At 34.3% G+C, this 26,765-nt stretch overlaps 3 protein-coding genes and 1 pseudogene across 5 annotated transcripts; 2 read left to right on the forward strand and 2 right to left on the reverse strand.

Annotated features, from left to right (window-relative positions):
• Positions 1 to 273: 273 nt before the first annotated feature.
• Positions 274 to 6,105, reverse strand: LOC113656279 (protein FAM240C). Its single transcript, XM_027167476.2, has 3 exons — positions 6,054 to 6,105; positions 894 to 1,047; positions 274 to 473 (listed from the first exon to the last, which is right to left on the reverse strand). The coding sequence occupies exons 2-3, from the start codon at positions 1,013 to 1,015 to the stop codon at positions 362 to 364; spliced, it is 234 nt and encodes a 77-aa protein (XP_027023277.2). The 5' UTR covers positions 1,016 to 1,047; positions 6,054 to 6,105; the 3' UTR covers positions 274 to 361.
• Positions 6,106 to 7,925: 1,820 nt separating this feature from the next.
• On the forward strand, positions 7,926 to 8,059 carry LOC113656337 (annotated as a pseudogene).
• A 342-nt stretch (positions 8,060 to 8,401) lies between these two features.
• Positions 8,402 to 12,671, forward strand: lrrc2 (leucine rich repeat containing 2). 3 transcript variants are annotated; one of them, XM_027167439.2, is made up of 10 exons: positions 8,402 to 8,559; positions 8,901 to 9,068; positions 9,342 to 9,469; positions 9,957 to 10,012; positions 10,102 to 10,258; positions 10,406 to 10,542; positions 10,649 to 10,794; positions 10,893 to 11,045; positions 11,168 to 11,295; positions 12,208 to 12,671. In XM_027167439.2, the coding sequence occupies exons 1-10, from the start codon at positions 8,477 to 8,479 to the stop codon at positions 12,255 to 12,257; spliced, it is 1,206 nt and encodes a 401-aa protein (XP_027023240.2). In that variant the 5' UTR covers positions 8,402 to 8,476; the 3' UTR covers positions 12,258 to 12,671. The 3 variants fall into 3 exon arrangements, with proteins under 3 accessions (XP_027023240.2, XP_047655940.1, XP_047655941.1); XM_047799984.1 differs by having other exon boundaries at positions 8,467 to 8,559; positions 8,918 to 9,068; XM_047799985.1 differs by lacking the exons at positions 8,402 to 8,559; positions 8,901 to 9,068 and adding an exon at positions 9,103 to 9,242.
• A 703-nt stretch (positions 12,672 to 13,374) lies between these two features.
• mfsd14bb (major facilitator superfamily domain containing 14Bb) lies at positions 13,375 to 24,880 on the reverse strand. Its single transcript, XM_027167352.2, has 12 exons — positions 24,638 to 24,880; positions 21,741 to 21,833; positions 21,043 to 21,105; positions 20,502 to 20,629; positions 20,081 to 20,195; positions 19,197 to 19,415; positions 18,503 to 18,616; positions 18,249 to 18,320; positions 17,315 to 17,427; positions 17,114 to 17,211; positions 16,677 to 16,825; positions 13,375 to 14,789 (listed from the first exon to the last, which is right to left on the reverse strand). Exons 1-12 carry the CDS (start codon positions 24,710 to 24,712, stop codon positions 14,580 to 14,582), a joined length of 1,449 nt encoding a protein of 482 aa, XP_027023153.2. The 5' UTR covers positions 24,713 to 24,880; the 3' UTR covers positions 13,375 to 14,579.
• Between the last annotated feature and the right edge of the window lie 1,885 nt (positions 24,881 to 26,765).

A 26,765-nucleotide genomic window follows, 5' to 3' on the forward strand; every position in this document is an offset into this window, starting at 1 on the left:
GCAGGATAGACAGTGCAGCTGCTTGTGTCCTAGTGTCCTCAAAGCCAAGACTGTGTATCCCTTCTACTGTAGTGTATAGTCTGGTGTTGACATCTGGCATGTACACAAGGCAAGTGACACATTTGATTGACAGACCCTCATTTGTGCAAGAAGTCAAGAAATTAATAAACAATGTGAAATACGCAGAAATAAAATAAATGGATAAACAATGTAAACAACAATATATGTAGACACAGATAAATATGAAATAAATAATATATACTTAACATTTTCTGTATTTATATATTTCTTTTTATTTTGTATTTTATCTTCTCTGTAGCAAAACATCCCAAATTTTATGTATTGGGAAGCATGTCTTGAATTATTCCCGATCAGCGTGGTTGACCTCTGTTGGCATAACGGCACGCATGTCATTGAAGTTCTTGATATGTTTTGTTCGACTTTCGAGTCTTATTAGCCATTCAGCACGGAGCCTAAATAAACACAAATTAAAATAAATATTTATGTCATGGGGTCACATTTAAGGACATGATGTTCACCAGTGACACAGACAGAAACTAGGAATAGATTATTATTATTAATAATAATAATGTGCTGTTGTTTTTTATTATTGCTTTTTATTATTATTATTATTATTATTATTATCATTATCATTATTATTATTATTATTATTATTATTATTGACCCTTTATTATAGCTAAGGTTGCTTTCCAAAAAAGTTTCAAAACCGTTACAAAAGAATAACATTCTCAGATGAGCAAACTTAATGACCATTTCCAAATCCTTTCTTATAGCCCAGTGAAATGCTTTGATTGTTTTCTAATTAGCTTTATGTCACTATGAAAGTAACTTTTTTAAATATTTTTTTACAATAAAAGAAAAAAGTTTCTTACTTTGACATAGCACTGTTCTTCAGTCTTAATTCCTCATTCTCTTTGATCTGGGAGTGGTTTGTAATTCTTTTCTCCCAGAATCCTTTTATAAACAATTTGTCATGGATTAGTGCTGCATTCATGTTCACTTTATAGCTCTTGCAGTCCTAAGGCACTGATGACAAAATTTGAAATCAGTTAAAAATTCACTATATAAACTAAGCTATATAAAGCACTAACACATGCATAGTTAAGTTAAATTTCCTAGAATAAGTCAAAGCCTTATAATCTGGTAATATTATATTCCAGTGGAGATCCAAATATTATTAATGCAAAACTGTATTGCTGAGTTAGAATAATGAGATTAATCTTGAGTTTCTGTCTCTCGTTCTCCTGTATTATCACAAATGTTTCTAGTAGTATCTCTAAAATTGAAGATTGCCTTTTTAAGCTCTTTGCCCAAGGAAGTTTATTTATTGACTGTGATACGTTCAGACGCCTCAGTGGAATTGTGCTACAATTCCCAATGTGCAATGTGTCCCATCCATTGACACTTAGTTTAGCAAAAGCCCATAACAGTATTATGGTACTCAACAGGTGCCACAAAGTTATGTTCACTGTACAGTATCAGGGTGATAGCATCGCATGTTCTGCTAAGTGTCACAGGAGATTTTCAGCATCAGCTTTTAATGTACACACACATCATGTTAAAAGAACCTGGCAGGACAAATGAGAATACATAAGCAGCAAAGCAACTCTGGTGGCCATGGATCTTATTACTAAGGCTGAACAACTGATGTCTATATCAGGTTATGGTCTACAGCCAAATATGCACTATATGACCACTTCCTGAACCTATGGTATTTCTTTCATGAGACAAATTTGTCATTTTGAGGATGCAACTTTTTTTTAAAGATTTTAAAAAATATATTATAGAAGCTATTTAAATCTATTTTTTTCTCCTAACAGGTTTACAATATATAGAATTACAGCAATAATTATTAACAAGAACTTAAATCAACTGTAAATACATTCAAGCAGTAGGCAAACCCAGCAGGCAAGTGCCTGCTTTTTTATTTGACATTGGGCTAAATCACATTATCACTAGGATCATCTCAGTGGAAAGGACCATCGGTATCCTGGAAAATATGGAGTGCCATACAAATCTGTTAGCACGTGCTTGACATTTCATTTCTTTAGAGCATGATATGTCATAAGTCCAGGGCATTAAGCAGAGGTCAGCTGAGATTATCATAGTCTATTTTTACAAATCTTGAGCTATGCTATCAAATGATACTAATATTAATTAGAACACAAGTCAACACTGAGGTGAAGACTTGTGAGCTTTTGTTTTGTATAAGTCATAATACATAATATGTCTTAAAATGATTTATTACTTTAGGAACTTTTTTTTTGTATTTGTAAGTGCCTTTTGGGGTGGGTACCCAAGTGACATTGTTTTGATATACAGACCATAAAGATCAAAATGTACTACTACTAACAATAGATACATATTTCATTATTATTATTATTATTATTATTATTGTTGTTGTTGTTGTTGTTGTTGTTATTGTTATTGTTATTATTATTATGCACGATTTGTTTGTCCATTAAACACTCCAAGGTTTTGTCACTAGTTCATGCCACTATGCAGACATTAGACAGTTTCTTAGTACCATACAATATGGAGCATCAAAACATGAACATAGTCAAAAATGTATACAACAATAGAAATCTAAATATATTTATTATAGTCTGTGGGTACAGTAAAGATCAGAGGTTCACTCGACACACTGTTAGAATCTTCTATAGAGGTGAACACACTGCTTTCTTCTCAGGTCCTTTAAGCAACATCTTATTATAATGATTAGGATTTTTCATGATAATGGAAAATGATGGAGAATCTTCAAGAATGACAAACGCATATGCCACAAACACACAAATTAATATGTTTTCAATTCAAAATAAAATGAGTTTTTTTGGAGCTCAGATTATATTACTGGGGCTACTGTAGGGTTACAGGGTTCTGCATACAATATCCATATGCTGCAGATTCTGCTAATCAGAAATGTGTACTGTACTGTTAATATTCAGACCATAAGATGAAGAAAATCATCCTAAAATCATCACTTTTCTTTTTTCCTTAACATTTTGGACAAGTATAAAATATATTTGTAAAGGTTTTGAATTAGTTAGTTAGTTAGTTAGACCTTTAAAAATCTTACACTTTCTTTGTTTCATGGACTTCAAACCCAGATAAAGCTTCACTTCAATTAATATTAATAATACAGAGTACAAATAGTCAGCTTCATCGGATTCCATGGCTTCCAGTCACCCCTTCTAGCATGCCATGCCATGTTAAGCCTTGCCTGTAAAATATTCTGTGCTGGAAATCTGACTGATACTGAAAAAAAGAACCTCTAACCTGCATTAGCCACACAAGTGGAATGGTGTGTCAGCAGCAGAGGTTCAATTATATACATCTACTTTTTGTGGTGAAATTAAATTGTCTGGTTGTATATAGATAAAGTAGGGATATAACACGTTATATTCAGAATTAAACCATGACCTTTTTAGGGAGATTTTTTTAAATAGAAAGATTTGAAATAGTGCTATTATTTCTGTCTATGTGACCAATTTATAAAGCCCTGCTTATACAGTTATTAATTTTGTTTGTTCAGGCTGCAGCACTTTCTAATGAATAGTTGGTTCAACTTTCCAAAATGTAAGTGTAAACAAACTACTTTTGGGCCCTTAAGTGAGGCCCTTAACTCTCACTGCTCCTGGGGTGCTGTATCATGGCTGACCCTGTGCTCTGACCCCAACTTGTTTCACTGTGCTGTAATGTATATGTGACGAAATAAAGGCTTCTATTCTATTCTAGTTACATAATTTACACCATCAGTGGCCTAATCAAGCAGTTACTAAAAATGAATGAACACTGTAAATGGATCTCTGCAATACATGCATACAAATTCATTGTCCCAAGAGCTTTAAATCTGCAACTGATATGACTGTTCTTTTGCATCCTGCAGAATAAAATAAAACACACCAGTAGTGCTCCTCCTATATACTGTATGTAAACTGTATTTGTTTCTGTTTCACACTCTGAATAATGTATTATATTTATCCAACTGTTAAGTTCTCTCCAGCACATTCTGGGTCTGTCCAGGGATCTATTTCCAATAGGAGCTGCCAGGGCTTTGCAACCCAAGCAGCATCATTGTCTTTTACTCTTGAGTAAGAGCCAATCCTCTTAAACATTAAATAGTGGTTCAAATGTAACTTCTGATATCTCTTAAACCTTACAGTTCAAGTATTATAATCCTAAATCTGTACTGCCAATGGGCTCTGAAGATGCTAAGGTGTTTTAATGGAAATTATTAAAAAGAATGAGAACAAGAGACCAGAGTTTTAATCTTGTCTTATATAGGTATAAACTAAACTCTAATTCTATCTACAATCTTCAGGTCTTAAAAGTAGGCAGGAATGATTATATCACGAGAATTGCTTCCATTTGTATTTGGGATTTTTTTTGTGAGACATTGTTTTGTTTTGGCTGGATCAATGTTTCGAAGTTTTATGACTTGGCAAAACCATGCCATATTTTTGATACTCTGCATTATTAGGATCTTGTCATTTCAGTGCTTAGCGTGAGTCCTGATTTATGATTTCACTGGCTGCCATGTGGCTTGCCAAGCAGCAAGATGTTGATCTAGTTAATCAAGAATTGAAGTGCTTCCTGTGTCCTCATATGTCCTGGCCTCTTAGGGCAAACACTGAGTCGTCTTCTTTTAGGTTAAAAAAAAACATTAAACAGATAGGAAATGGCACCTACTTTCTTCATAAAGAGGCAAACACACAGAAGAATAAGACACTACACGGCACTAAATAAATGAGCAATTCCTGAGAGATTCTGAAATTTTGAATTGAATACTTGCTCAATTTAATTTCTAAAAAAAAAAGCTTAATTTTTTTATTTAGACCTTTCAAATACTTAATACAAATCACAAGTATAAAACTAAATCAAATTCAGTGTAAAAGCAAGTATCAGATTATAGCTGTAAATAATTCTATCATAATTGCTAAAGAATATTTTCACATAAAACACAATTCTATCTGTTAAAAACATTTCTTTTTACATTTTTTACTTTTTAATCTTTATATCATTTTACTTTTAAGACTTTAAAACTATTTTACATTTACTTGAGTAATTTTTTTTGGCTGAACTTTTAGATGCTTAACATGCTTAAAAGGAGAAGCCAAAAAATCTCTAGGGCCCTCTAGTGGTTGACTGTAGAACAATATTTAATTTCACAGTAACTTAGATTTTAAATTAGATTTTTGAAACATTTTTAAGGTCAGTTAATTTGACCTTGAATTGTCTCTCAATGCCTTTTCTAAATTTTTCTTTACTTTTTCTTCAAGTAATTTGTTCATAATTAAGAATCCGTTCTGGACAATGTATTCAGAAGAAAAAGATCTAGATTTTGGAATAGTCAAAGCCCACAAATAAAGCCCATTACATTTACACATCTGTAGCATTTTTGAAAAGAAGAATAGAAAAAATATCATGATGTGCAAAGCTGGTACTGGACTTCTGCATTCTGCACACTTTTTCAACCAGCTCGTATGTTTTTATGCTTTTTCTTTTTTTCCCTATAATGGAAAAAATATTATATATAATCTAATAATATAATAATCTATAATATAATCACTTGAATAATGCTTTATCAAGGTTGAAAAAGGTCTGATATGATTTTTCCTGACGTCATCACAAAATCCTGCAATTTCATCAGGGGTGTGTCGATTTTTTTTATATCCACTGTAAATTGCTTAACAATGTATTATTGACTGTATGACCTTAGCTAACACTCGAAGGAACTTGACAAAGTTGGTTCTTGACACCAATCTTAATACGCCAATAGAACAAGTGGAGCATAAATCAACATCAGACAGTTGTTAGACAATGTTATGTGCTGTTTACCAGTATATATTCAACTGGTATAGTCAATTAGCTACATATAAATTAGAACAACATGATGGATTTGCCAGTGTCAGCTAGTAGGCAAATATTCTGTAAGGATTTAAAGCTTAATATATTTGTGCAAATTACACAACAATTCATTGAACTTTAATTAACAAATTAATTCATTCATTATTTAATAAGGCTGTACTTACCTGTTTTTCGATGCACCATCTTAAGTTGCACTTCTCTCAGCCTGTGCACTAGCAGTTTAAAGCAGGGGTGTGTCCATAACCAATATGGGTGGGCAAGTGTTAGAGCCACTGTCCAATAGGCCATATCTACTGTATATATTCTGGCTCCAAAGTCTTAGCTGCACATATTCTACCTGCAATTTTGACAGAAACTCAGTCAAATGTGTGTGATTTGAATCTGTTTAGTGAGTACAAATGTGCAGCCACAAGAGCAAATCCTATGTATGTTCACAGCAAGAGCAATAAAAAGACAATAAAAATGATGACACAATGAGTAAGTGAGAGAGAGGGCAGAGACAAATCAAGACTGTATAAAAATTCACGTGAGTATGCCTGTACAGTATGTACACTATATGGGCAAAACTTTGTGGAGATCTTACCTTCACACCATATGTGCTGTTTAACATCCTTTTGCAGATTTATTGATTTTTTTTATCTATTATAATACCCTTTACTATTCTAGGAAGGCTTTTTGTCTGGGGTGCAGTTAATCTCAAAAATGTTCAGTGAAGTCAGGCTCTGTGCAGGACACCCAAGTTCTTCTATTCCAACCTTGGCAAACCACAAAAATTGTAATATTACTGCATACGAAGATATTCTACACACTTGTGTGCTCCCAAACTTCTGGCAGGAGAACCACATTCAGAAGCGCTGGTGGGGTGTCCATTGGCCATATAGTCTATCTGTATATGTCAATGAATGTACAATAAAATGAAAACTAGACCCACAACTCAGCTACAAGAAGACTGTAAGTAAACAACAGAGGTTTTTAAAAGCTTATACAACTATAATATCGCAGCAACTGGAGAAAAATTTATGGAGTAATTACAAATGTCTACATTTAATAAACTTTTTAATTGTGAGTTTTAACATTTAACAACTAATTGTGATATTTTTTAACCTTTTGTGGCAATAAATAAATTACAGAATGTGGTAATATTCTCCATAATAGGCTGTTAATGGGGCTACATGACACCCACATAACCAATCTCTGACACCTGAATTAAACCTGCAAACTATTTACAATTTCTTATTTCAAAAGGCATCAAAAACATGTGTTGTGAGTTGTTAGTTGTTTGTTTTCTTATAAGAGCACATCCCAACGTGTTTTATTCTTTTTATACCAAATCAGTTTGCCAAAGATAGAAGACAGTTTCTTATTTAATAAAGAATGTAGTGGACTTTTGATCTATTTATAGATTATACATTTAAGGTTAAGGAAGATGAGTTATACTTCTGTTATCACTCATTTTATAGCAATAAAATATAATATAATCAGTTGTTCCCTCACTTTCTGTTGACTTATTCACTAATTCATTTGTTTTAGACTATCACTAAAACAAATGAATTCTGATCTGGTATCAAGAAAGTCTGAAGCATAATCTCCTCTATCCATGTACCATTGCTTAGTTAACAGGCTTCAAATCCTGTGGAACATTTTAGTGTTTTCCTTGTTTTAATACCCCTACTTCACATAATTAGATAGTTACGAGCCCTTCCTGAGTTAAAGTGTCTGTGTTAGTTCTAAGAAATTTAAAATGTTCTGTGCTCCCAGATATAAAGATATGCATAAATGTTTTTATGTGAAGTGACATCACTTTCTTTACTTCCCTTCATTAGAATGTTATAACAACTGACTTTGAATCTCAGTGTATTTCTGGTATGTCAGAGGGTGGTAATAGTTCTTAACCTCACAGTAAAATGACCTCTAATTTAGAACCAGTGAAAAATATAGAACACTGTGTTTATTGTGTTTGTACCCTTGACTTTAGTGATTAATTTAGTTTAGTTTAGTTTTCTTATGAACAGTAACATTAAATATACTTTATCTAAAAGCTTACCTGGCCCAAAACTTATGCTCTCTTAGGCCATTGCACTCAGGCTGTGCTGACCTTTGTGAATTCCCCAAATGCGGAAATCTCGGCTGCATAATTTCTTATAGTGTTTGACTGTTGAGCCCTTGAGCAAAGCCCTTAATGCCCTTAGACCCTCACTGCTCCAGGGATGCTGTATCATGGCTGAACCTGCATTCTGACCCTGAAGTTGGGATATGTGATAGGCTTCTATTCTACTGTGACTTTAATTGGGGACATAGTCTAACCTATGCTCAGCTGGGAAAGTGGAGTGTAACTTGTTAATGTTAGGAAACTTAATAATATCACATTTCATATTTTCACAACTGAACAAATATTTTATTGGATTCCTGTGCAATTGTTGTACTTCCCATGTGTATTATTAACTCTACTGTTGCATTGAAATCAATAGCCACTTGGGGAATAGGTATGTGTGAGGCTGCTGACATGTGACATCTCAGTGAGTATGACATTGGGAAATAATATCTGCCAAAGTAAAAATAGAATCTTACAGAGACATACTAAAAATAGATGTCTCATACATGTAGATTGTGTTTCACTCTGGTAAACAGGCAGCTAAAGCTAGAAAGGAGAAGAAAGAATACATATTGCAGGTGAGAATATGTAGTGGATGCTGATTTGTAGACAGATAGTAGCTTTTTTAGTTATTTCTGTCTCTTTGTATGACTGACAATGTAATATCTCTGCAATCTAAACTTCAGTGTGCTAATTAATACAACTTATATGATGTATTTATTACATTGTATGTAATAATTCTATATTTTCAAAATTCTATTTATTTTTAATATAGTTATGTATATTTTTAGAATGCATTTCATAGAATTTAAATCTAGAGTGTGCTGGTGCTAGTCGTATTGCCATTTAAAATATTTCTAAAGGAAAGTAAAGGTCAACATTAAAAAGATGCTTGTACGGTGTCTGTTTTTATTTTCAGAAACTCTTTTTACTCAGGAATAGTAAGCATGAGGGTGGAAAGGATTGGAAATGACATTCCCATGTACGACATCTCGATGATACGCAGTCTTTGGGAGGGCCGGGCAAAAAAATACAAGCAGCGTCAGAAGAAAGAACAGGAAAGGATCAACAAAAGTGCCCTGAGCAAGTAAACAGAAAGACCGGACATTCCTTTTGTAGTGAATACAAGTCATTAGGAAAACTAAAATACTGTTGTGCTTTTACACACCAGTAAAAGTGTTGTTGTCTCCGAGTATACGGATTGTTTAGTATGCTTTTTATGTGTCTATCACTGTCGTCAACATCAACATCAACATCTAAGGTTTTGAATAACCAAAAAGATAACAATATCCATTAAGAAAAATCCAATAAATCAACAGAGAATACCATTATAGACTTCTTTTTTTTTTTTTTTTTTTAGGATAAATCAACAATGGCAGTATCGTATAGCATGCAGAAAAATGAAGATCAAAGAAGTCACTTCTCTTCAGTGCTATCTGGAAAGATCAGCCTTCGCAGAAATGGGAATTTTACCCACAGTACACACAGGTACTGTATGTTCACTAATAATAACTGCTTTAGCAAAAGGACATACTATAGTACCAATGAAAGCTATTGTACCAGAGATAGGAGCAGAGAACTCACTTTACATTACATCTGGAAATATGATATCTTACTCAAGCAAAATGATTAGTTACCATTATTCATCAGTTGATTTTGTATCAAGGGGGTTTTCCTTGAAAGATAATTCGCTCACAGACTCACTGACACCTCCAATCAAGATGCATTTGCATGAGTCACCTTAGACATTTATACAGAAAGTGGGGTTGTAAAAATGGATGCTTTGACCTCTCTAAAAGTCCAGTTGAACACCTGTAGCTATGGTGATGGGAATGATTTCTTGAACGTCCCATTTGCAGCCTTTGGTTTTGCGTAGCCTTGTGTTCTTAACCTTAGCATATTTCAACTTTTACAAATGTTGCAAACAATGGTTTAAATTAATTTAGCATTAATAAGAGCCTTTGTTTCCATTCAGGCACTGACAATGAAGACAAGAAATTCATTTTTGAGCTGAGTGGAGATAAATGGAGGGTAAATATTATCATGATTTTTACAGTTGCAAATAAACAAGCAGTTATGTCACTACAATCGTATGAAAAACACTGTGACTTGTATTACAGAAACTACCAGAGGATCTTCAGTATATGACTTATCTGCGAGAATGGCACATTCATAAAACACAAATTCAAAAGTTGCCTGAATACATTGAGCAGTTTGTGGACTTGTGTGTGTTAAACATACCTAAAAACAAACTCACACAGCTTCCAGCTGAGATAGGTCAGTTCCTCACTATAGTACAGTACTATATTCTTACATATTTTAAATTACACACAATTGTTGGAAACCAGGCACTACTGAAAGCATTTTGCAATATGTTTTTGCTCATTTATAAATTTATGTGACTAAACTGATCCTCACCACCAGGAAAACTGGCAAACCTTAAAGAACTGAATGCGAGTTACAATAAGCTGTCAAGCATTCCACCTGAGCTTGGAGACTGCGAAAATCTGGAAAAGCTGGAACTGACTGCAAATTTAACCCTGAGTGAATTGCCGTTTGAGGTAACAGGAATGAAAGCTCTATGAATGAAAATCTTGCATTAAAGTGCCTTCAACATAATAGACATTTGTTGTTGATTCGTTTAACATAACTGTGTTTTTATGTTAGCTGAGCAGCTTAAAAAAACTTAAACATCTAGACCTAGCAGAAAATAAATTTGCCACTATACCAGTCAGTGTACTTCGAATGTCAAGCCTTCAGTGGTTGGATGTCAGCAAGAACAGTCTCCGTGATTTGCCAGAGGATATTGATAGGTATGTTTATCATGTGGTAAATGCAGCTTTAAAATACTTATTTAATACTATTTTAATGCTCACAATGCTCTTGAGGTTAACTTTAACTTTTATTTTAGGCTGGAAGAGTTACAGACCATGTTCCTGCATAAAAACAATTTGAAATACCTTCCAATGGCAACAGCAAATATTGTCACCCTCAAAATGCTTGTTGTCAGTGGAGATGAACTCACCACTTTCCCTTCCAACCTCACAGAGAATCCAGATATATTGTAAGTATGAGCTTAGCCAGAAAATCTTTAGGCATCTGACTTGAAGCTAATAAATATAATTATAATAATAATAATATAATAAATATAAATATATAATGTTTTTTTTATTCTATCATTTTCAGGTTCATAAGATTATTTGATAATCCAGTAAGCACAGATGTCAGTGAGGATAAGAAAGATAAAGACCTTGAGCAGACTGAGTATGACAGGGAATTTATGCAGACCTATATTGAGACTCTCAAAGACAGAGGTAAGTTATATCTGAGTTGTAGAATCCAGGAAGGATATTGTCTAAGGGATAAAAATGAACACAGCATACTCTTATAGGATACTTGAAGTCTAGCCTGAAAAGTTATTTTCCAATAACAGCATGTGTTAAGTGTTAAGTGTAATATTCCACTTACATAACAGCAATTGACCATGTTTTATTTACTGAAGAGCAACAGATCCTCTTTTTATTTATTTGCATTACATTGTGTTTCATTTGTGGAATGTCCATGAAGTTGGTTCCTGTTATCACTACTGTTATAGCAGCTATAAATAGTTGTTCCCTCACTCTTTAAATTAAAGTAGCAAAAAAACAAAACAAAAAAAAAAAAAAAAAACTTATCCCTGATTGCTTCAAGGTGCTGATGCTGGAGTCTTCATCCAAAATATTAAAGAAACATATAAGAAAAATTTTACCCTATTAATAATTGTAAACAGTGTAAGGAAAGCGTTAAACATTTTCTGACTGAGAATTTAATGGTGCTAATATGTTAAATTAAATCTAGCTGTACCTCCACAGTAATCCTTAAAATATAGCATTTAAGTTTAGTTCACTTCTAAATGCTGTAGATAAATTCTGTTTAACTTTTTGCTTAACTTCTAACTGCTTACTCTTTCAATAGAAATCTCCAAAATCTATCTAGAAATCTTTTTAGAAATATTTAACTATCATATTTAAATCCAGGTAGCAGAAAGCAGACTTAACAGTTTTGACACATTTTCGACAAAGCTGTTATATAAGAAGGCCAGATCATTACGATGAAGCTGAAATACTTAACTACACTTTTCAGTATTGTGCTGATAAATCGGATGTGTTTATTTTTAATGGCAGATTGAATAATACTGCAGTTTTACACAAACTCATCAAATGTTAAAAATGATTATTGCTTTCTAGAAACAGCACCATCGTACACCACCAAAGTGTCACTGACTTGCCTTCTCTGATCAACCTGAAGATTCCAGCACCAACTTGGAACTGAGCAAAACGAACAAATGTATAATCACTGAAGACGTTAAAGTATTTCTGTATGTTTTGTTGCATTTGGTGTAGTTGAAAATAAATCATTCTCCTATTCCCAGTAGCAGGTCAACAAAAAAGAAAACTGATGTGTGCATGAGTGATTGATACTGAATTGGTTTTGTATGTCACAAAAATTAGTTGAGAAAAACAGCATTCTTCATAAGTTTAGTGCACTGACATGACCAAACTCTTATTGCTGGACAATGGTCTAGTTAAGATAAATACTTATAAAGTTAGTTATTGTGAAATGTGAATATTCATGTATGGATTTGATTATTGTATTGTTAGCAGTAATTTGTATGATAATGTTCTTTCTATAAATAAATGGTAAAGGAGCACGTTGCTATTGTCTGCTTTTTAGCCCACATCATTGGTAAACAATTACTACCCATTTAAGATGCAGACCCAGAGCCGATCCTGACCTCCCTGGGGCCCTAAGCAAAATTCCTCTAAGAGGCCCTCGTACCTGACCTGTGAACCATGTAAACCATTTGCGTAATTTGCGGGGCCCCACACAACTTGCGTAGTGAGCTTATAGGGCCGATCGGCTCTGGGCTGACCTCATCTATAACGAAGCTTTGTAGTTCAATACAAGGCCTCAATCTAGGTATTAAATAAGAACAAATCATCAGCTACAATACTGTTTTACTTATGCAATTATTTGTTATATAACCAGATTAAACAAATGTCAAGGTACAACATTCAGCAAAGACTTCAAATGCAAGAGTATCTGTAAACAACAACTATTACCCATGTTGCATACAAAGTAAATTGGTACATGTTGCGAAGTTTAAAAAAAAAACAAAAAAAAACACTGCTCTTTGTTAATAATATATATGTATATTCAGTTCACAGAAACCAATGTGATAATTTAATTAGCGCAAACAATAACTATGTTCAAAATTATGTTTGTGCATTCTGAAGCCTTAAAATTCTACCAGAACTTTACTAATGTGCTTTTACAGGTACGATATGCAACTTATATGCAACAGCGGAAAATACATTTCATGGCATTGTGAAAATGAACATGGAGCCGCAGTGTTAAAGAGGCGTATACTGTATTAAACATTACAATTGCAATGATTATTTAACATAACTAAGTGAAAAGCACGTAAAACAAACTATGAAATGGAATCTTGTGACTGACTTCACAACTTGCTTTACAACTTTGTACTGCTTGTTAGTAGCATGTACATTAGAGAATATTGTAGAAAAAACATCTAATTGTGTTTTTATTGATATACTGTGAAGTCTGAATAGACAGCGTTGCTTCTTACAGTAGGCATTTGAATAGGTATAACACGCATCAACAACAAATACCTGATCAGGAATGTCTAGGTTGCATATGTAAAAGCAATAATAAGAAATGCTACTGGGTATCTTATCACTCAAATATCTTTTTTTTTTTAATGGAGATAGAGCTGAGCTAGGCTCAATATTACAGATTGAGGTAGCAGTTATTATTTGAGGTGTGAACACAAGCAGAGGGTAAACAAGAAGAGTTAAATAGAATTACCTAGGGGAATAAATCTCCCCTTTTGCATATACATGTAACAGTTCAAGAATTTACAATCTGACAAAATATTTAGGCCAGCTTGTATACAATATACTTTTCATATACAGTTCCTAGTTGCCAATATCTCTATACAATAGACTATTATATAAACTGCAGATATGACAACACCTTGTGCATTCAGTTGATAGGTCAAACTAGTCACATAGTGGTTGTTAAATTAAACCAAACTATGGACATGGATATGTCTGAAAGCTCAATATCTAATAAAATAACAGCTTATATAAGAAATGTAATTATTATAGTTTCCATATAAAGATTGTCTTTCATGGTTTCTTTAATAGACAACTATTACAGTGCTACACATTTAAAAATGAAAGTGATATCATCAGTGACCTATGGTACATCATATAATATACATTCAGCAGAAAGTGAATGAAAAAAAAATAGCCAGCAAATGCAAGGTGAAGGCACATTTTCGACTAAGAGCATAACATTAATACATCTCAGCTGGCAAACATAAGCAAAGCTTACCTTATGTTAAAACATTTTAAAAGTTCAAAAATGTTCATTTTGAGACAGAATTGGAACAAATACATTATATAAAAAGTATATGACTAGACTATAACCATTTCATGTCATTCCAGATCACATGGTTGCTTGCACCTCTGTACTATATTTCTTACATGTTCCAAAATGAAAAAAAGGTGAGGCTTCGGGTAGTATCAGTTAGCTACATGCTACTGTCCTGCAAGAGAGGCTCGATGTCCTCATCACTCCCGGGAGCAGAACTGTTACAGTGGGTTCCATTAACAGGTGAAACCCGTATGCTGCAGGTTTTCACTATCACACTGTGACGTTCTGGGATGAAGCAGGCCACACACAGAGCTAGAAGAACAGTACAGGCTCCAAACAGGAAGGGAGGGCCTGGAATGACCGGTTTCTAAAAGAAAATATGTTGGATGTTAAGATAAGCAGCTGTATAAGATCAACATCCACAACATTTCATATAAAAAAAAATCACTTTATATAGAAACAAAGTTTTATACTGCTTTTAATTTTTTATTAATTGGTTTCAATATTAAAATATATTCATGTATATTCATGTGTCCCTTTCTCATAAATATTTACCTTTAATTCTATGTACTATTGTGTGTCCCTAATATTACTTCAAACCCTGTTAAAGGTGTGGTGCATGAAGTTTGAAAAATGCTTCAGAAAACGGAGTCAGGCCAACAAACAAAACAAAAGTGTAGCCAATGAGCAGAAAGGGGTGTGTCTTGTAAACATGCGGCAGAGAGAGTGTTCAGTGCACACATGTGACATTAGCCGAAAGCGATGGAAACATTGACGTGGCGGACCTCCACTTAAAATTGATAAGACCAGGAGAGAACTTTTCAGGAGGCTACTAAGAGGCCTACATTAAAAGAATTGCAGAAATTCCTGGAACTACTGGTTGCTCTCAACCAAAAACATTTAAAAGAAATTTAAATTTAAATTAGATAAATAATTAAAAAAACAAAACAACCAAGCCTGGCTAAACTTTGCAAAAAAATAAATTAATCCAATCTCCCAAAAGCATGTGGAATAATGTGTTATGGCCTAATAAAACCAAAGTTGAACCAGAAAAACATTGAAGCATGAAGGTGGCAGCACCTTATCTTAAGGTTATATTTCATTACCTGGAAGTGGCTTTAATCAGGGTGGAGGGAATAATTTATAGCTCCAGATACCAGTCAATTTTGGTGTAAAACCTTCTACTAAAACACATAAGATAAGAGCATGACAATGACCTGAATCACACCCACAGATCAACAGTTGCTTCAACTAAGTATTAGTTCTGGGGTGTGGACACTTATGGGACCAGGTTATTGTACATTTTTATTTTAAGCTTATTTTTCTAAAATAATTTCTATTGTTATTCACTTGCAACTTCACAATAAATGTGGAAACGGTTCTGACAGGATTTGTCTTGGTTTATTTTTTCATAACATCACAAAAAAACATTCCAACAGGGGTGTGTAGACTTATCCAGTGTATGTAGTTCTATTTTGCTTTAATCCAGGACATTAATAACACAAACATTTGTTGGGCAGTTCAACTTGTAAAGCTGGTTTTGATTGTTAGTCCTGCATTAATCACTAATATTTTGGACAGGGCACATGTGATATAATTGTACACCTACATTACACAAAAAAACTATTCTTACAAGATATGCATAGCCATTTGAACAAATACAAGTTCAACCCATAATGACTAATTTTGCTGATAATTTCTTATATAACAAATTTGTTATCATAATCAGTAACTCATTTTGCCTACATATTTCCCCTGTTTTGTGCCAATTGAGGCTAATAATAATTAGTATAATAATAATTTGTTTTGAATATTGAAAACATTTCGGCCTAATTGTGCAAGTGCTTCACTAGACTATGTATTACAAAGGCCTCATACCAATATGGGCTTTGAAAATAGAGTGCATGCAATATTTCACTGGTTCCTTTGTGTTAGTCCCAATACTGTTATAGCTGTGTTTTTATTGATGCACTACATTCAGGGATGTGGAATACAAGATGTTGAAAAAGACATGGAAAAACAGTAACGTCACATAATGTAGGTATCAAACCTGTGGTAGAGATCACAGATAGCGGCTGTCATAGGACAATGTCATGTACCTATTCTGTTCTTTGCATTAATAGAAAAATGTACTGAGAAATGTGTCTATTTCTGTAATATATATTTTATAATTAACACACTGAGTTCTCTGTTACAGTAAGCTTTTTATTAGTAGAATCCAGTTACTGATAAAAATAAATAAATAAATCCATACCTCAACACTGACAGCTGAAGTTGGGTCATGGTCCATTGGCCCTATCTCATTCAGTTCCACATTGAAGAGAAAAAAGATGAATCCAAAAAGAGCCGGCCCAAGCCCATTGCACAGGCCCCTAATCCCGGTTATCATTCCCTGCACTGCACCTACATTGAACACATTGAAAAGCCTTGAAATTCACAGCTTCATAGAACATTATTGACTAAAAAGAAACAATCTGTATGACTAATTTACATCTCTGGTATTTTGTTGTGTATTTGTGAACACTAATCAGTTACTAATTCATTCTGCTGTTTAATCTTTAAAGTGCATGACAACAGTCAACAAATGTATTCATTTTATATAAGGAGATGGTTAAAGTCAACCTGCAGCATTGTAATGCAGGACTCAATCACATGACTGATGATGATAGCTATGGGCTGATGTTTACTTACCCTGTTGGCCATGATCTGTGATGTGGGATACCAGGGCACTTATTGTAGGGAAGGTGATGCTGGACATGGCAGCCACGGCGCCGGCTGACCACATCATCCTACAATTAGTTGCCACAGAAATTAGATTTTTTTTTTTATCTAAAGCTATAAGATAACTGTTTTTTATTTAACAGATATAATCACTTTCATGATCAAACATACCATGTTTCTGACCCAAAGCCATACCAGGCCAGCTGGAACAGCTGAAATCCAAGACCCAACAACACTGTATTCTTATTACCGATTTTTTTCATCAGCACACTTAGAAGCAAAGTCTGAAAGGAAGACAATGGGTGAACTGTCAGTACATTATTAGCGCAAAATCATTACAAAAAGATAAAAATGTATGACTATAATAATATTATAGAATTTATCCCATAGGCTATTATGCTTTACCCAATGATAACAGTTGTCATATCCAATTTGCTTTTATTACATCAATCATCAGGCTTGAATTTAATTTAAAATACATGTTACAACCATCCATGGTTGACAAAAAGGCACAGACAGCAGAGAAAGCAGTGTGATCAAATATCCTACAGCAAAACTTGAATATAAAGCATTGGTGAGTCATTGTTTAAAATAAAAACACCAGAAGCATTTACCTGCATTAAAGTATTTCACACATTTTTAAAACTAGTCAGTAAAATTTGTAATTGAGGCTAAAGGGGCTCACAAACAACATTAAGTACCAAGAATCCATCATTTAGAGCATGTCACACCTTTTGATTTTTATGTACTCAACATACAAATGTTGCATTTGTTTCATAAAATGCTAGCTAAAGGTAATACTATAGTGTATTAGCAGGTGCTAATCGGTGTCATTTTTATCATCATATAACAAATAATGAATAGTGCATACAACTACATGCATAAAACTGGAAATAGGTAGATTGAAATTTAGCACGGTGCTCAAATCTATGCCTAAATCTAATTCAGCAAAGTGTTAAAAATCTCATGCTGTAATGTTAATTTTCCCAGTTCTCTTAATAGGACAATAACTTTTTTGTTCAAGTAAATCAACCTGGAATGTAATTTATGTGTCTATTCTAATGTGTTTTAGCTAAAAAAAGTCTGCTTCAAAATGCAACAGTACCTGTGCTATTATAGACAATATTCCAACCATTGCTATAAATGCTGCAATTGATGCTGATGAGAACTTAATAACCTGAAAACAAAAACAGACATTCAATACACATCATAACGTTTAAAACATTATATAACTTTGTAATCATTTAAAAAATGCAGGAAGTAGAACTTTTAACATATAACATGTAAAATATTCAAAACAGCTGTAATTAATACTAAAAACACTAAACAAATCTCACATGTAGCTGAAATTCCCCTTACCTGTCTGAGGTATAAGAAAAAGCTGGAATACTGTCCTGCCTCAGGAAGGTATGATAGAAAAACTGTCACACATATGAGAAGTACTGTGGTGTCCTTACCCACTTTTCTTAAAGACTGTGAAAGCAAAGTGTAGGAACAATAAATCCACAGACACCACACATGATCAAATGATACAGTCTGAACGTAATGGAAAGGCAAGGCCAACCTTTAAGTTTTGCTACAGACTAAAGGCATTAGATCAGAATGTCAGCTTCCTTATCTTTACACCTAGATATGTTAATTTAAAATCTAACTGTAACTGGTATGTAAATATAACTGTCAGATGTACCTTGATAGTTGAATTGTCTAAAGAATTAACAGCTCAAAATACTCGATAGCTATGAATATCTGCTCTATCCTCTATACTGTGAAGAGTATAAACCAATATGAAGACCATAGAGTCTTTCTTTACAGGAGAAAAGGAAGGCATTTTGAAGCTGAGAGAAGAGGCTAAACCAAACACAACCAAAATTTGGGGGACAATTTTGAATAGCATGAAAAAGAAAGAAACCAATGAGTGTTGTTTTATGTTTAGACTATCTGTTCCAATGAAATGGTCTACTCTCAAATGTGCACATCTAGATATAAATATCAGGAAATTAAACAAACAAAAAAAAGATATAACATATACATATATATAATATATATAACTCACAGCAAATGGGTCAGCTTGCTCCCAAGAAATTGGAAACCCCCATGATGACAGTCTCATTTTGTCTGGCAGAGACTCTGGTACAACGAGGAGTACGAAAAGAATATCAGCTACAGCTACGATGGTGGCCACCAGAACCACTAGACTGTCTCCATAATGGTCAGATAGGTAGGCTCCTATAGCAGGACTTGTAACTAAACTGGCAGCAAACGTTGCTGATACCTGAGCGGAATGAATGGAGCACGAGTCAGCAATAATAGTGTATACACTGGTACACATAGCTTTAATTCACAGCAGTACCACAGAGAGGCATCAATGAAATATTAGAAAATTAGTTTACAACAGGTAGTTCTGACAATATCATTGGCTAAAAAAAAAGTTTGTCCATGCTGATAGACTGATACATCTTTAAGTCTACTGTGTGAAGACTGCATTATTATTATTATTATTATTATTATTATTATTATTATGAGCCATAACTGTCACAACTGGCTAGTAATAATATTCTTCTTTTTTGTGAACAACTAGAATACTGATTGGCTAAACAATCTAAACAATAAAATAATTATATATTTTAGTTCATTTAAATATCCTTGCCAGATAGACAAGGGAAATTTCTCCCACATCATCTAAAGGACGCTGTGTTAATGCTAAACTGCAAGGGCCATTTAAGTCTAGTAGTACTAATGTAAGCTCCTGATCATGATAAACACTTGCAAGCAATCTGTCGTGTCCAATACATATTCATGTGATCTGCTTTGTTTGGCTCAAGCGGCTTTGATTTCGCATTTGCAAAAGAGATGTGTCTAAATGTAATGGGTATGCAATCTTGGTTTTCCAGGGGTATTTTGGATTCTGTGAGCTTTTTAAGTAATGCATTCTCTTACCAATCCATATGCTGTACTTCTTTCATTCTCCTCTGTAATATCTGCTACATATGCAAATATAACAGAGAAGGTAACTGAAAAGACTCCAGATACAGAGATAAGGGCAAAATACCACCTAGAAAGAAATACAGAAACAATTTTATTTACATGTAATAAATGCTAGGTTTTCTCCCCTTGATGTTTAGAGGTCATTATCATATGGGAAAATATTCAGTGACTGGTACAACATTGAGCAGATCTAAATGAATCCTGTCTAGAGGGAGTTATTTAAAACATCCTCTCTCTAAGAGATTACAGCATTCATGTCTCTCGTCTAGAACAGACCTGCAATGGGCAGTAATCTCTACAATGGGATACGCTCACATGAGAGGCATGTGATAGTACACAAAGAGCTCAGTGTTGACTGAGCCATAACTCCTACCATGGGCTTATCCTCATCAGCGGGATGGGGGCACAGGTAAAGAACACTGTCAACAGCAGGAAGGACTTCCTGCCCCATACGTCCGACAAGGCACCAATCAGTGGGGCACTCATAAAAGACAGCAACCCCTATCACAAACCACAAACATATATGAGGACATATTTTATTATTTGACATTTAAAAAAAAACATGAAGTCAATCATTTCTGAAAATACTGGCACATTATGTGATTAACAAAAAGGGGTTCAAGGATTGAGCAAAATCTCTAAATAAGACATTTATTTATATCTACCAAATATGCATCTACCAGTTCGTGTGGTAGGAAACAGGAAACGCATTTAAAAAAAAAAAACCTTTGACACTTTTTCATTGTAACTTTGAACAAATGTTTTAAACTCATGGTATCTTAAGTATGTAACCTAGTGAACCAGCATTAATGTATTCGATGTCAGAGATTTAAGCACTTATGTACGTCGCTCTGGATAAGGGCATCTGCCAAATGCTGTAAATGTAAATGAAACAACAGTAAAATCATTTTTACCTTCACTCCTTGAATAAGTCCATTCATGAGGAATGTGTGCTGTGGAAATGTTTCATGTAGCACCTGAGAAAGGTTAGAGAGCCAGAATGCCATCTTGTAAATATATTAAATATCTGACTGATCATTTAAAGAAAGGACACATACAAATATAAATGCAAGCATACTGATAAAAACAATAATACTGTACAGATGTCAAGGAACATTAATGATTTAATAAAGCTAAATATTCTACATTAATTAAAAGTCCATACAAAATAGTCTTTTTTTACATTTTGGTGCAATACTTATAATTTAAAATGTGAAATGTAAAGATTTGAATGAAATGTGAAATTACTGGAGTACTGAAAATGGACTGCATTTCTCCCTAATTTTTTATTATAGAAATATTCCCTTAAAAATCAATCAATAAGGAAGGTTAAAGAAAAGGTTTCCTGACTAAGGAAAACTTTGTGCTCTTCTGCTATTCCATTCATATTCCACGAGTTAATTAATTAAGACATTATGGGGAATTCGCTTTAATGTTTCAAATACTTTGTGGAGCATTTCCTCAGTCAGATAACCGAGAGTCGTATAGTCTTATCTTGTGTCAGCCCTTTACATGTGCATACACTTTTCATGAGTATACATAACAATGGCTGCATCCAATCCAAACAATCCAAACCTCCAAGTAGATCATCTGAATGTGGTGTTTTACGTACAGTCAACATTGGTGTTGTAAGAAGACCCCAGGAAAAGAATTCCAAAAAGATGACCACCACTGCGTGGGCCACCTTTGCCCGACCAACACTGCGCTGTGAATAAAGAGACATCATTTGAAATGTTTCTTCACCTGTATTCATTCTGCTCTATTATAGTGGCCCCAATAGGGATTCACTAAAACACTGTGGACCTGACTTAACATTTTCTGATTCATTCTTGTATGAACAGGTGTTTGTTGTTGACTGATAAATCTTGCATGCAAACACAGAGTACAGCTTGACCTAAACTACAACATAATTGAACTACTGATGTTTGGCAACAAAAGGTTCCTGTTCTTTCTCACATGCAAATGAGAACCTGGCCAGAACACAAAAAAGACAAACTGTTTCCCTACTGTGAATCAGTACCAGTTATACCATAAAGCAGTAGTATTCTACAGGTATAGCACACACACACATATTCTTGTAATACCATGACTGGTTAAACTAGATTTGTCTCCTTACTCAGAACAGTTAAAATTTGTGAAAAATCTCAAAATATTCCAAATAAAAATGTTTCTCGTCATTGTCACCATGTCTTGCTACTGTTGCTAAAACCACAGCTCTGTATTGCAAGCAGGAAATGAATGCTCATGACCACAAGTGCAGGGCCAGAAACAATCAGCACATAAAGTTAAATAGCTGGATTGTGACTGGATGGTATAAAGTGTAAAAGGTTTAAAAAAATACCTTCACAAAACACAATGCAGAAAAAACAAATTGTTTGCCAAATACCTTGTTGCAGCTAATCCACAGTGAACTGGTATGATAATCACTAACCATGCAGTGAACAAAGCACAAAAGGCCTTTGGCTGATAATGTGCTTTCCTGTAGCCATGCTAACCACTATTTTATTCTTCACACACAAGCAAAACACATCATGATGCTCAGTGTAATGCTTTTAATGACTGTCTAGTGACCTAGATACAATTTACATATAACATTTTACTTGCATATGTAAAAGATAAATAAAAGTATTCAATTACAATATTAAGAAAGGAAATTACAGCAGAAAGTATAAACATGTGGAATAAATCACAGATACATGGATTCTGATTATTTCTGAATACTGAATATTTAGAAATACAGCTCGATAGCTATATAAACAAACACACACAACATGTGGCTTAGCAGATGGATCATTTTGTATGCAGCTGCTACTCCCAACTCCCTCTCCCTCTGGGCTCTGGAGCCCACATCAGCTTACAGCAACCTTAAACTGCACACAAAACCTTTCAGCTGTTTGATCCACTACTGCTGTAAACACCTAGATTACTAGATTTCCCCTGTTGTCTGATAAAGAAACAATGCTTATGAAGCAGACAGTGGTATTGTTGACCATAACTAAAATAATTTCCTTTTCTGCTTTTTTGGGTGTCATCGCTCTGCCTTTTGTTAAAGCCTCTCAAGAGAACTGTTTCAACCGCGTGATAAATAATGAAATTATTATTTGAGATTTTATGGAAAAGCATATAATATATATATATATATATATATATTAAAGAACAATTAGGGTATTGAGCATTGAATTTATTTCATTATTTATCTTCATGCAGGCCTACATATTGTTGTACAAAGTGATTGAACACAGTGTTTATCTGTAACAAAATAATTAAATAAATTGCTCAACACCCTAATTGTTCCTTTATATATATATATATATATATATATATATATATATATATATATATATATATATATATATATATATATATGAAGCCACACACACACACAATATATATATATATATATATATATATATATATATCTATATATATATATATATATATATATATATATATAGCTTTTTTTAAAGAACAATTAGGGTGTTGAGCAATTTATTTAATTATTTTGTTACTTAGCTTTATGCAGGCTTACATAATGTACTACTAAGTGGTTAAATTCAGTGTTTTCTCTCATTTCGCCGCTGACTTGTATTTAACCCTTGTATGTTGTTCCGGTCTGATCCATATTCATAAACATCAATAGTTTTGAAAAACTTTGCTTCCTTGTAAATTTGTTGATTTTTTTTCCCCACACAACTTGACTAAATTTGATTTTCTTTTTTTTTTTATTACATTTTATTAAAAAACAACAAAAAACAAGTAGAACCTTAATTTAAAAAATGTGATGTAATAAAGGTAAAGGGCAAATATTAACCATATGTGCTGTTTATATTGCTTGTAATTGGGATGAAGTTAACATCTATAGGGTATTTTAATATAACATTTTTGATTGTGTTGAATTAAAAACCCAAAAATGCAGCGGGTCACCAGACCCACGAACACTGGCTGAGTAACAAAAATACGAACAACATACAAGGGTTAAAATGTTTGATTAACAACTCGGTATGTTTATATTAGCTTCACCTATATATTGCGTATAAATTATACATAAGGTCCTGACTGAATTCTGTATATTCGTGTAAAATCGAGTGTATAATCACACGGCAGCTGCTGTTTAAATGCTAAAAGTCTAAACACAAGTCACAGAAATCTGCTCTGGCTAAACGCAGTTAGCTGATAAGGAATCGAAAGTAGAAGGAAAACAAAACACATCACCTGAAACGTTCACAAACATTTAACTACGGAACAAAAATCTGCGCAATGTAATAACAACAAAAAATGAATAAATGAAGAATATAGAGGGCCGATTAACCCCGTATTCAGTCCGATTAGCCTGATGTTGTACTTGTTACTGTGTGCCTGCTCTTACAGCTAGATGTCTATGTGCGTTAGTAAGGCTGTAAGTGTACTGTTTACATACAGGAATCACTCATTAGATGTTTATATCGCTGTTGTTTACTACAGATACAACGTTGCCATAGAATCAGTGCTACTGACAGGAAAAGCACTTACTGTTGCTGCATCTTTAATGTTTCTGACCAGCATAATTCCGTCAGTGCCTTGTTGTTCTCGAAGTGGCTCGTTCATTTCATTGTGTGCTATACGTACCTGCGCAAAAAACCCATTCTGTGCCTTTTATGAAACGGGTCGCTAATATGGTATTTAAAACTGGTGAGCAGAAACCCAACATCAAACGCACAGTCAACTTTGGTGGCCAAAGTTACACCTCCAAGCATCGGTACTTCCGCTTACGCCCGAGCAATACGCCGGCTTTCAAAATAAAAGTCACTTAGGCGTCTCCACCCTCCCCAATTTTCACACAAGATTTTCATGAGAGAGAGAGAGAGAGAGAGAGAGAGAGAGAGAGAGAGAGAGAGAGAGAGAGAGAGAGAGAGAGTGTGTGTGTGAGAGAGAGAGAGAGAGAGAGAGAGAGAGAGAGAGAGAGATCATTTTATTCCACCTCTAATATCAGCATAGCATTAAATCAAATGTTATTTAACATTAACATTATTTAACATAGTATGGATAAATGTATGGATTGTTATAATGGATAGTGGGTGTAAACAGACTTGGTGGAAGTGGCATATGGATATTATTAGTGGATGGTGGTAGTTCAACAATTCAAGTCAACTATTGTCAATTGAGCTCATCTAAAGTCTAGCTCAGTGCAAAATAGTGTCCCAGAACAGTGATGCGCTATTGTGTTACCATATTGTGTGATTGCTGTTGGTACAAATGACCTCCTGTACCTCTCCTTTTGACAGTGGTGCTGAATGACTTTGCTGTTCAACCAGTATGCTATTGTCCAGTATGGCTTTGGGTTTATTGAGTGTCTTCTTACCACCGCACAACTGTCCCGAGAAAAAGAATTAGCCCGTCAGCTATTCAGATTTTTTTTAAATACTGCGGCCAAGAAGACTATACTAACTAAGACAGACTGGTCAAGAATGTCTAATACACTGAAGGACCTTCCAGTTTCCCGCTTGTTTTTAAGATGGACACCAACATCTCAACAACTTCTCTATTTCCTCAAGTGGCTGGTATTGACAGAGGGGTGAGGGTGGATTGGATTTTATCATTACCCTGAGGATGGCTGTTGGGGGATGGGAGCTAATTTTGGAAGGTAGAGGTGTGAATCATCTGAAGAAGGCTGTAGGATGAGAAACTGTGATACAACAGTCAACAAACCATTTCCAAGTAGATTTGGCACTGTGGGCAGGGACCTGGACTGCTGGAAAATGAGATCAGCATCTCCATATAGCTTGTCAGCAAATGGAAGCATAAAGTACTCTAAAATCTCTTGGTAGATGGCTGCAATAACTTTGGACTTAACAAAACACAGTGGACCTACACCAGCAGATGACATATCACCCCAAATCATCACTCACTGTGGACATTTCACTCTAGACTTCAAGAAGCTTGGATACTATGGCTATTCTCTCTGTCTATTGACTCTGAGACCTTGATTTCCAAATGAAATGCAACATTTACTTGCATCTGAAAAGAGAACCGTGAACCACTTGCTCCACTTTTTCTTCTCCTTAGTCCAGGTGGCCAGGTGCTGGGCCACTGAACAAGGCCCTTAACCATCAACTGCTCAAGTCAATAAATGTAAGCTGCTCTGGATAAGGGCACATGTCATCTCACATGTCATAAATGTTAAATGTAACTGTAAGATGCCTCATGGCAGCTGGTAGAAATAATTGCCAATACCACTTCAGAGAAAACCGTAGTGGAATGAGGTAAAAGTCAGAATATGCTCCAGGATAAAGCATCATGGGGACTGTAGGCAGAGCTGTTTACGATGATTTGCGACCAACCTCTTCCAAGTAGTCTAATGTGTTTGCCATTTCCTGTAGTCATGCTGTTCCCCCTGCAGGGTACAACATAGAAAAGTCTGCAACCTACAATTGACTACAGTCCCATCTGAAACTATTGGTAGACAAGACCTATTCATTGTTTGTAACCTACACCAAACACAGCTTTCAGCCTTATTAGTATTTACAATGTGTTAAACACCAGACTTCATTGAACCTTTTGATCAGACCATGTATGTTTGGGATCATGGGCTGATCCTTTATTCCTCCACATTTTGGAATTTCCTTCACTTTGGTAGAGGATCACATTGGTTAAAGAACTT

The sequence above is a fragment of the Tachysurus fulvidraco genome, chromosome 14 (assembly GCF_022655615.1).
Source record: "Tachysurus fulvidraco isolate hzauxx_2018 chromosome 14, HZAU_PFXX_2.0, whole genome shotgun sequence".
In the NCBI taxonomy this organism is placed as follows: domain Eukaryota; kingdom Metazoa; phylum Chordata; class Actinopteri; order Siluriformes; family Bagridae; genus Tachysurus; species Tachysurus fulvidraco.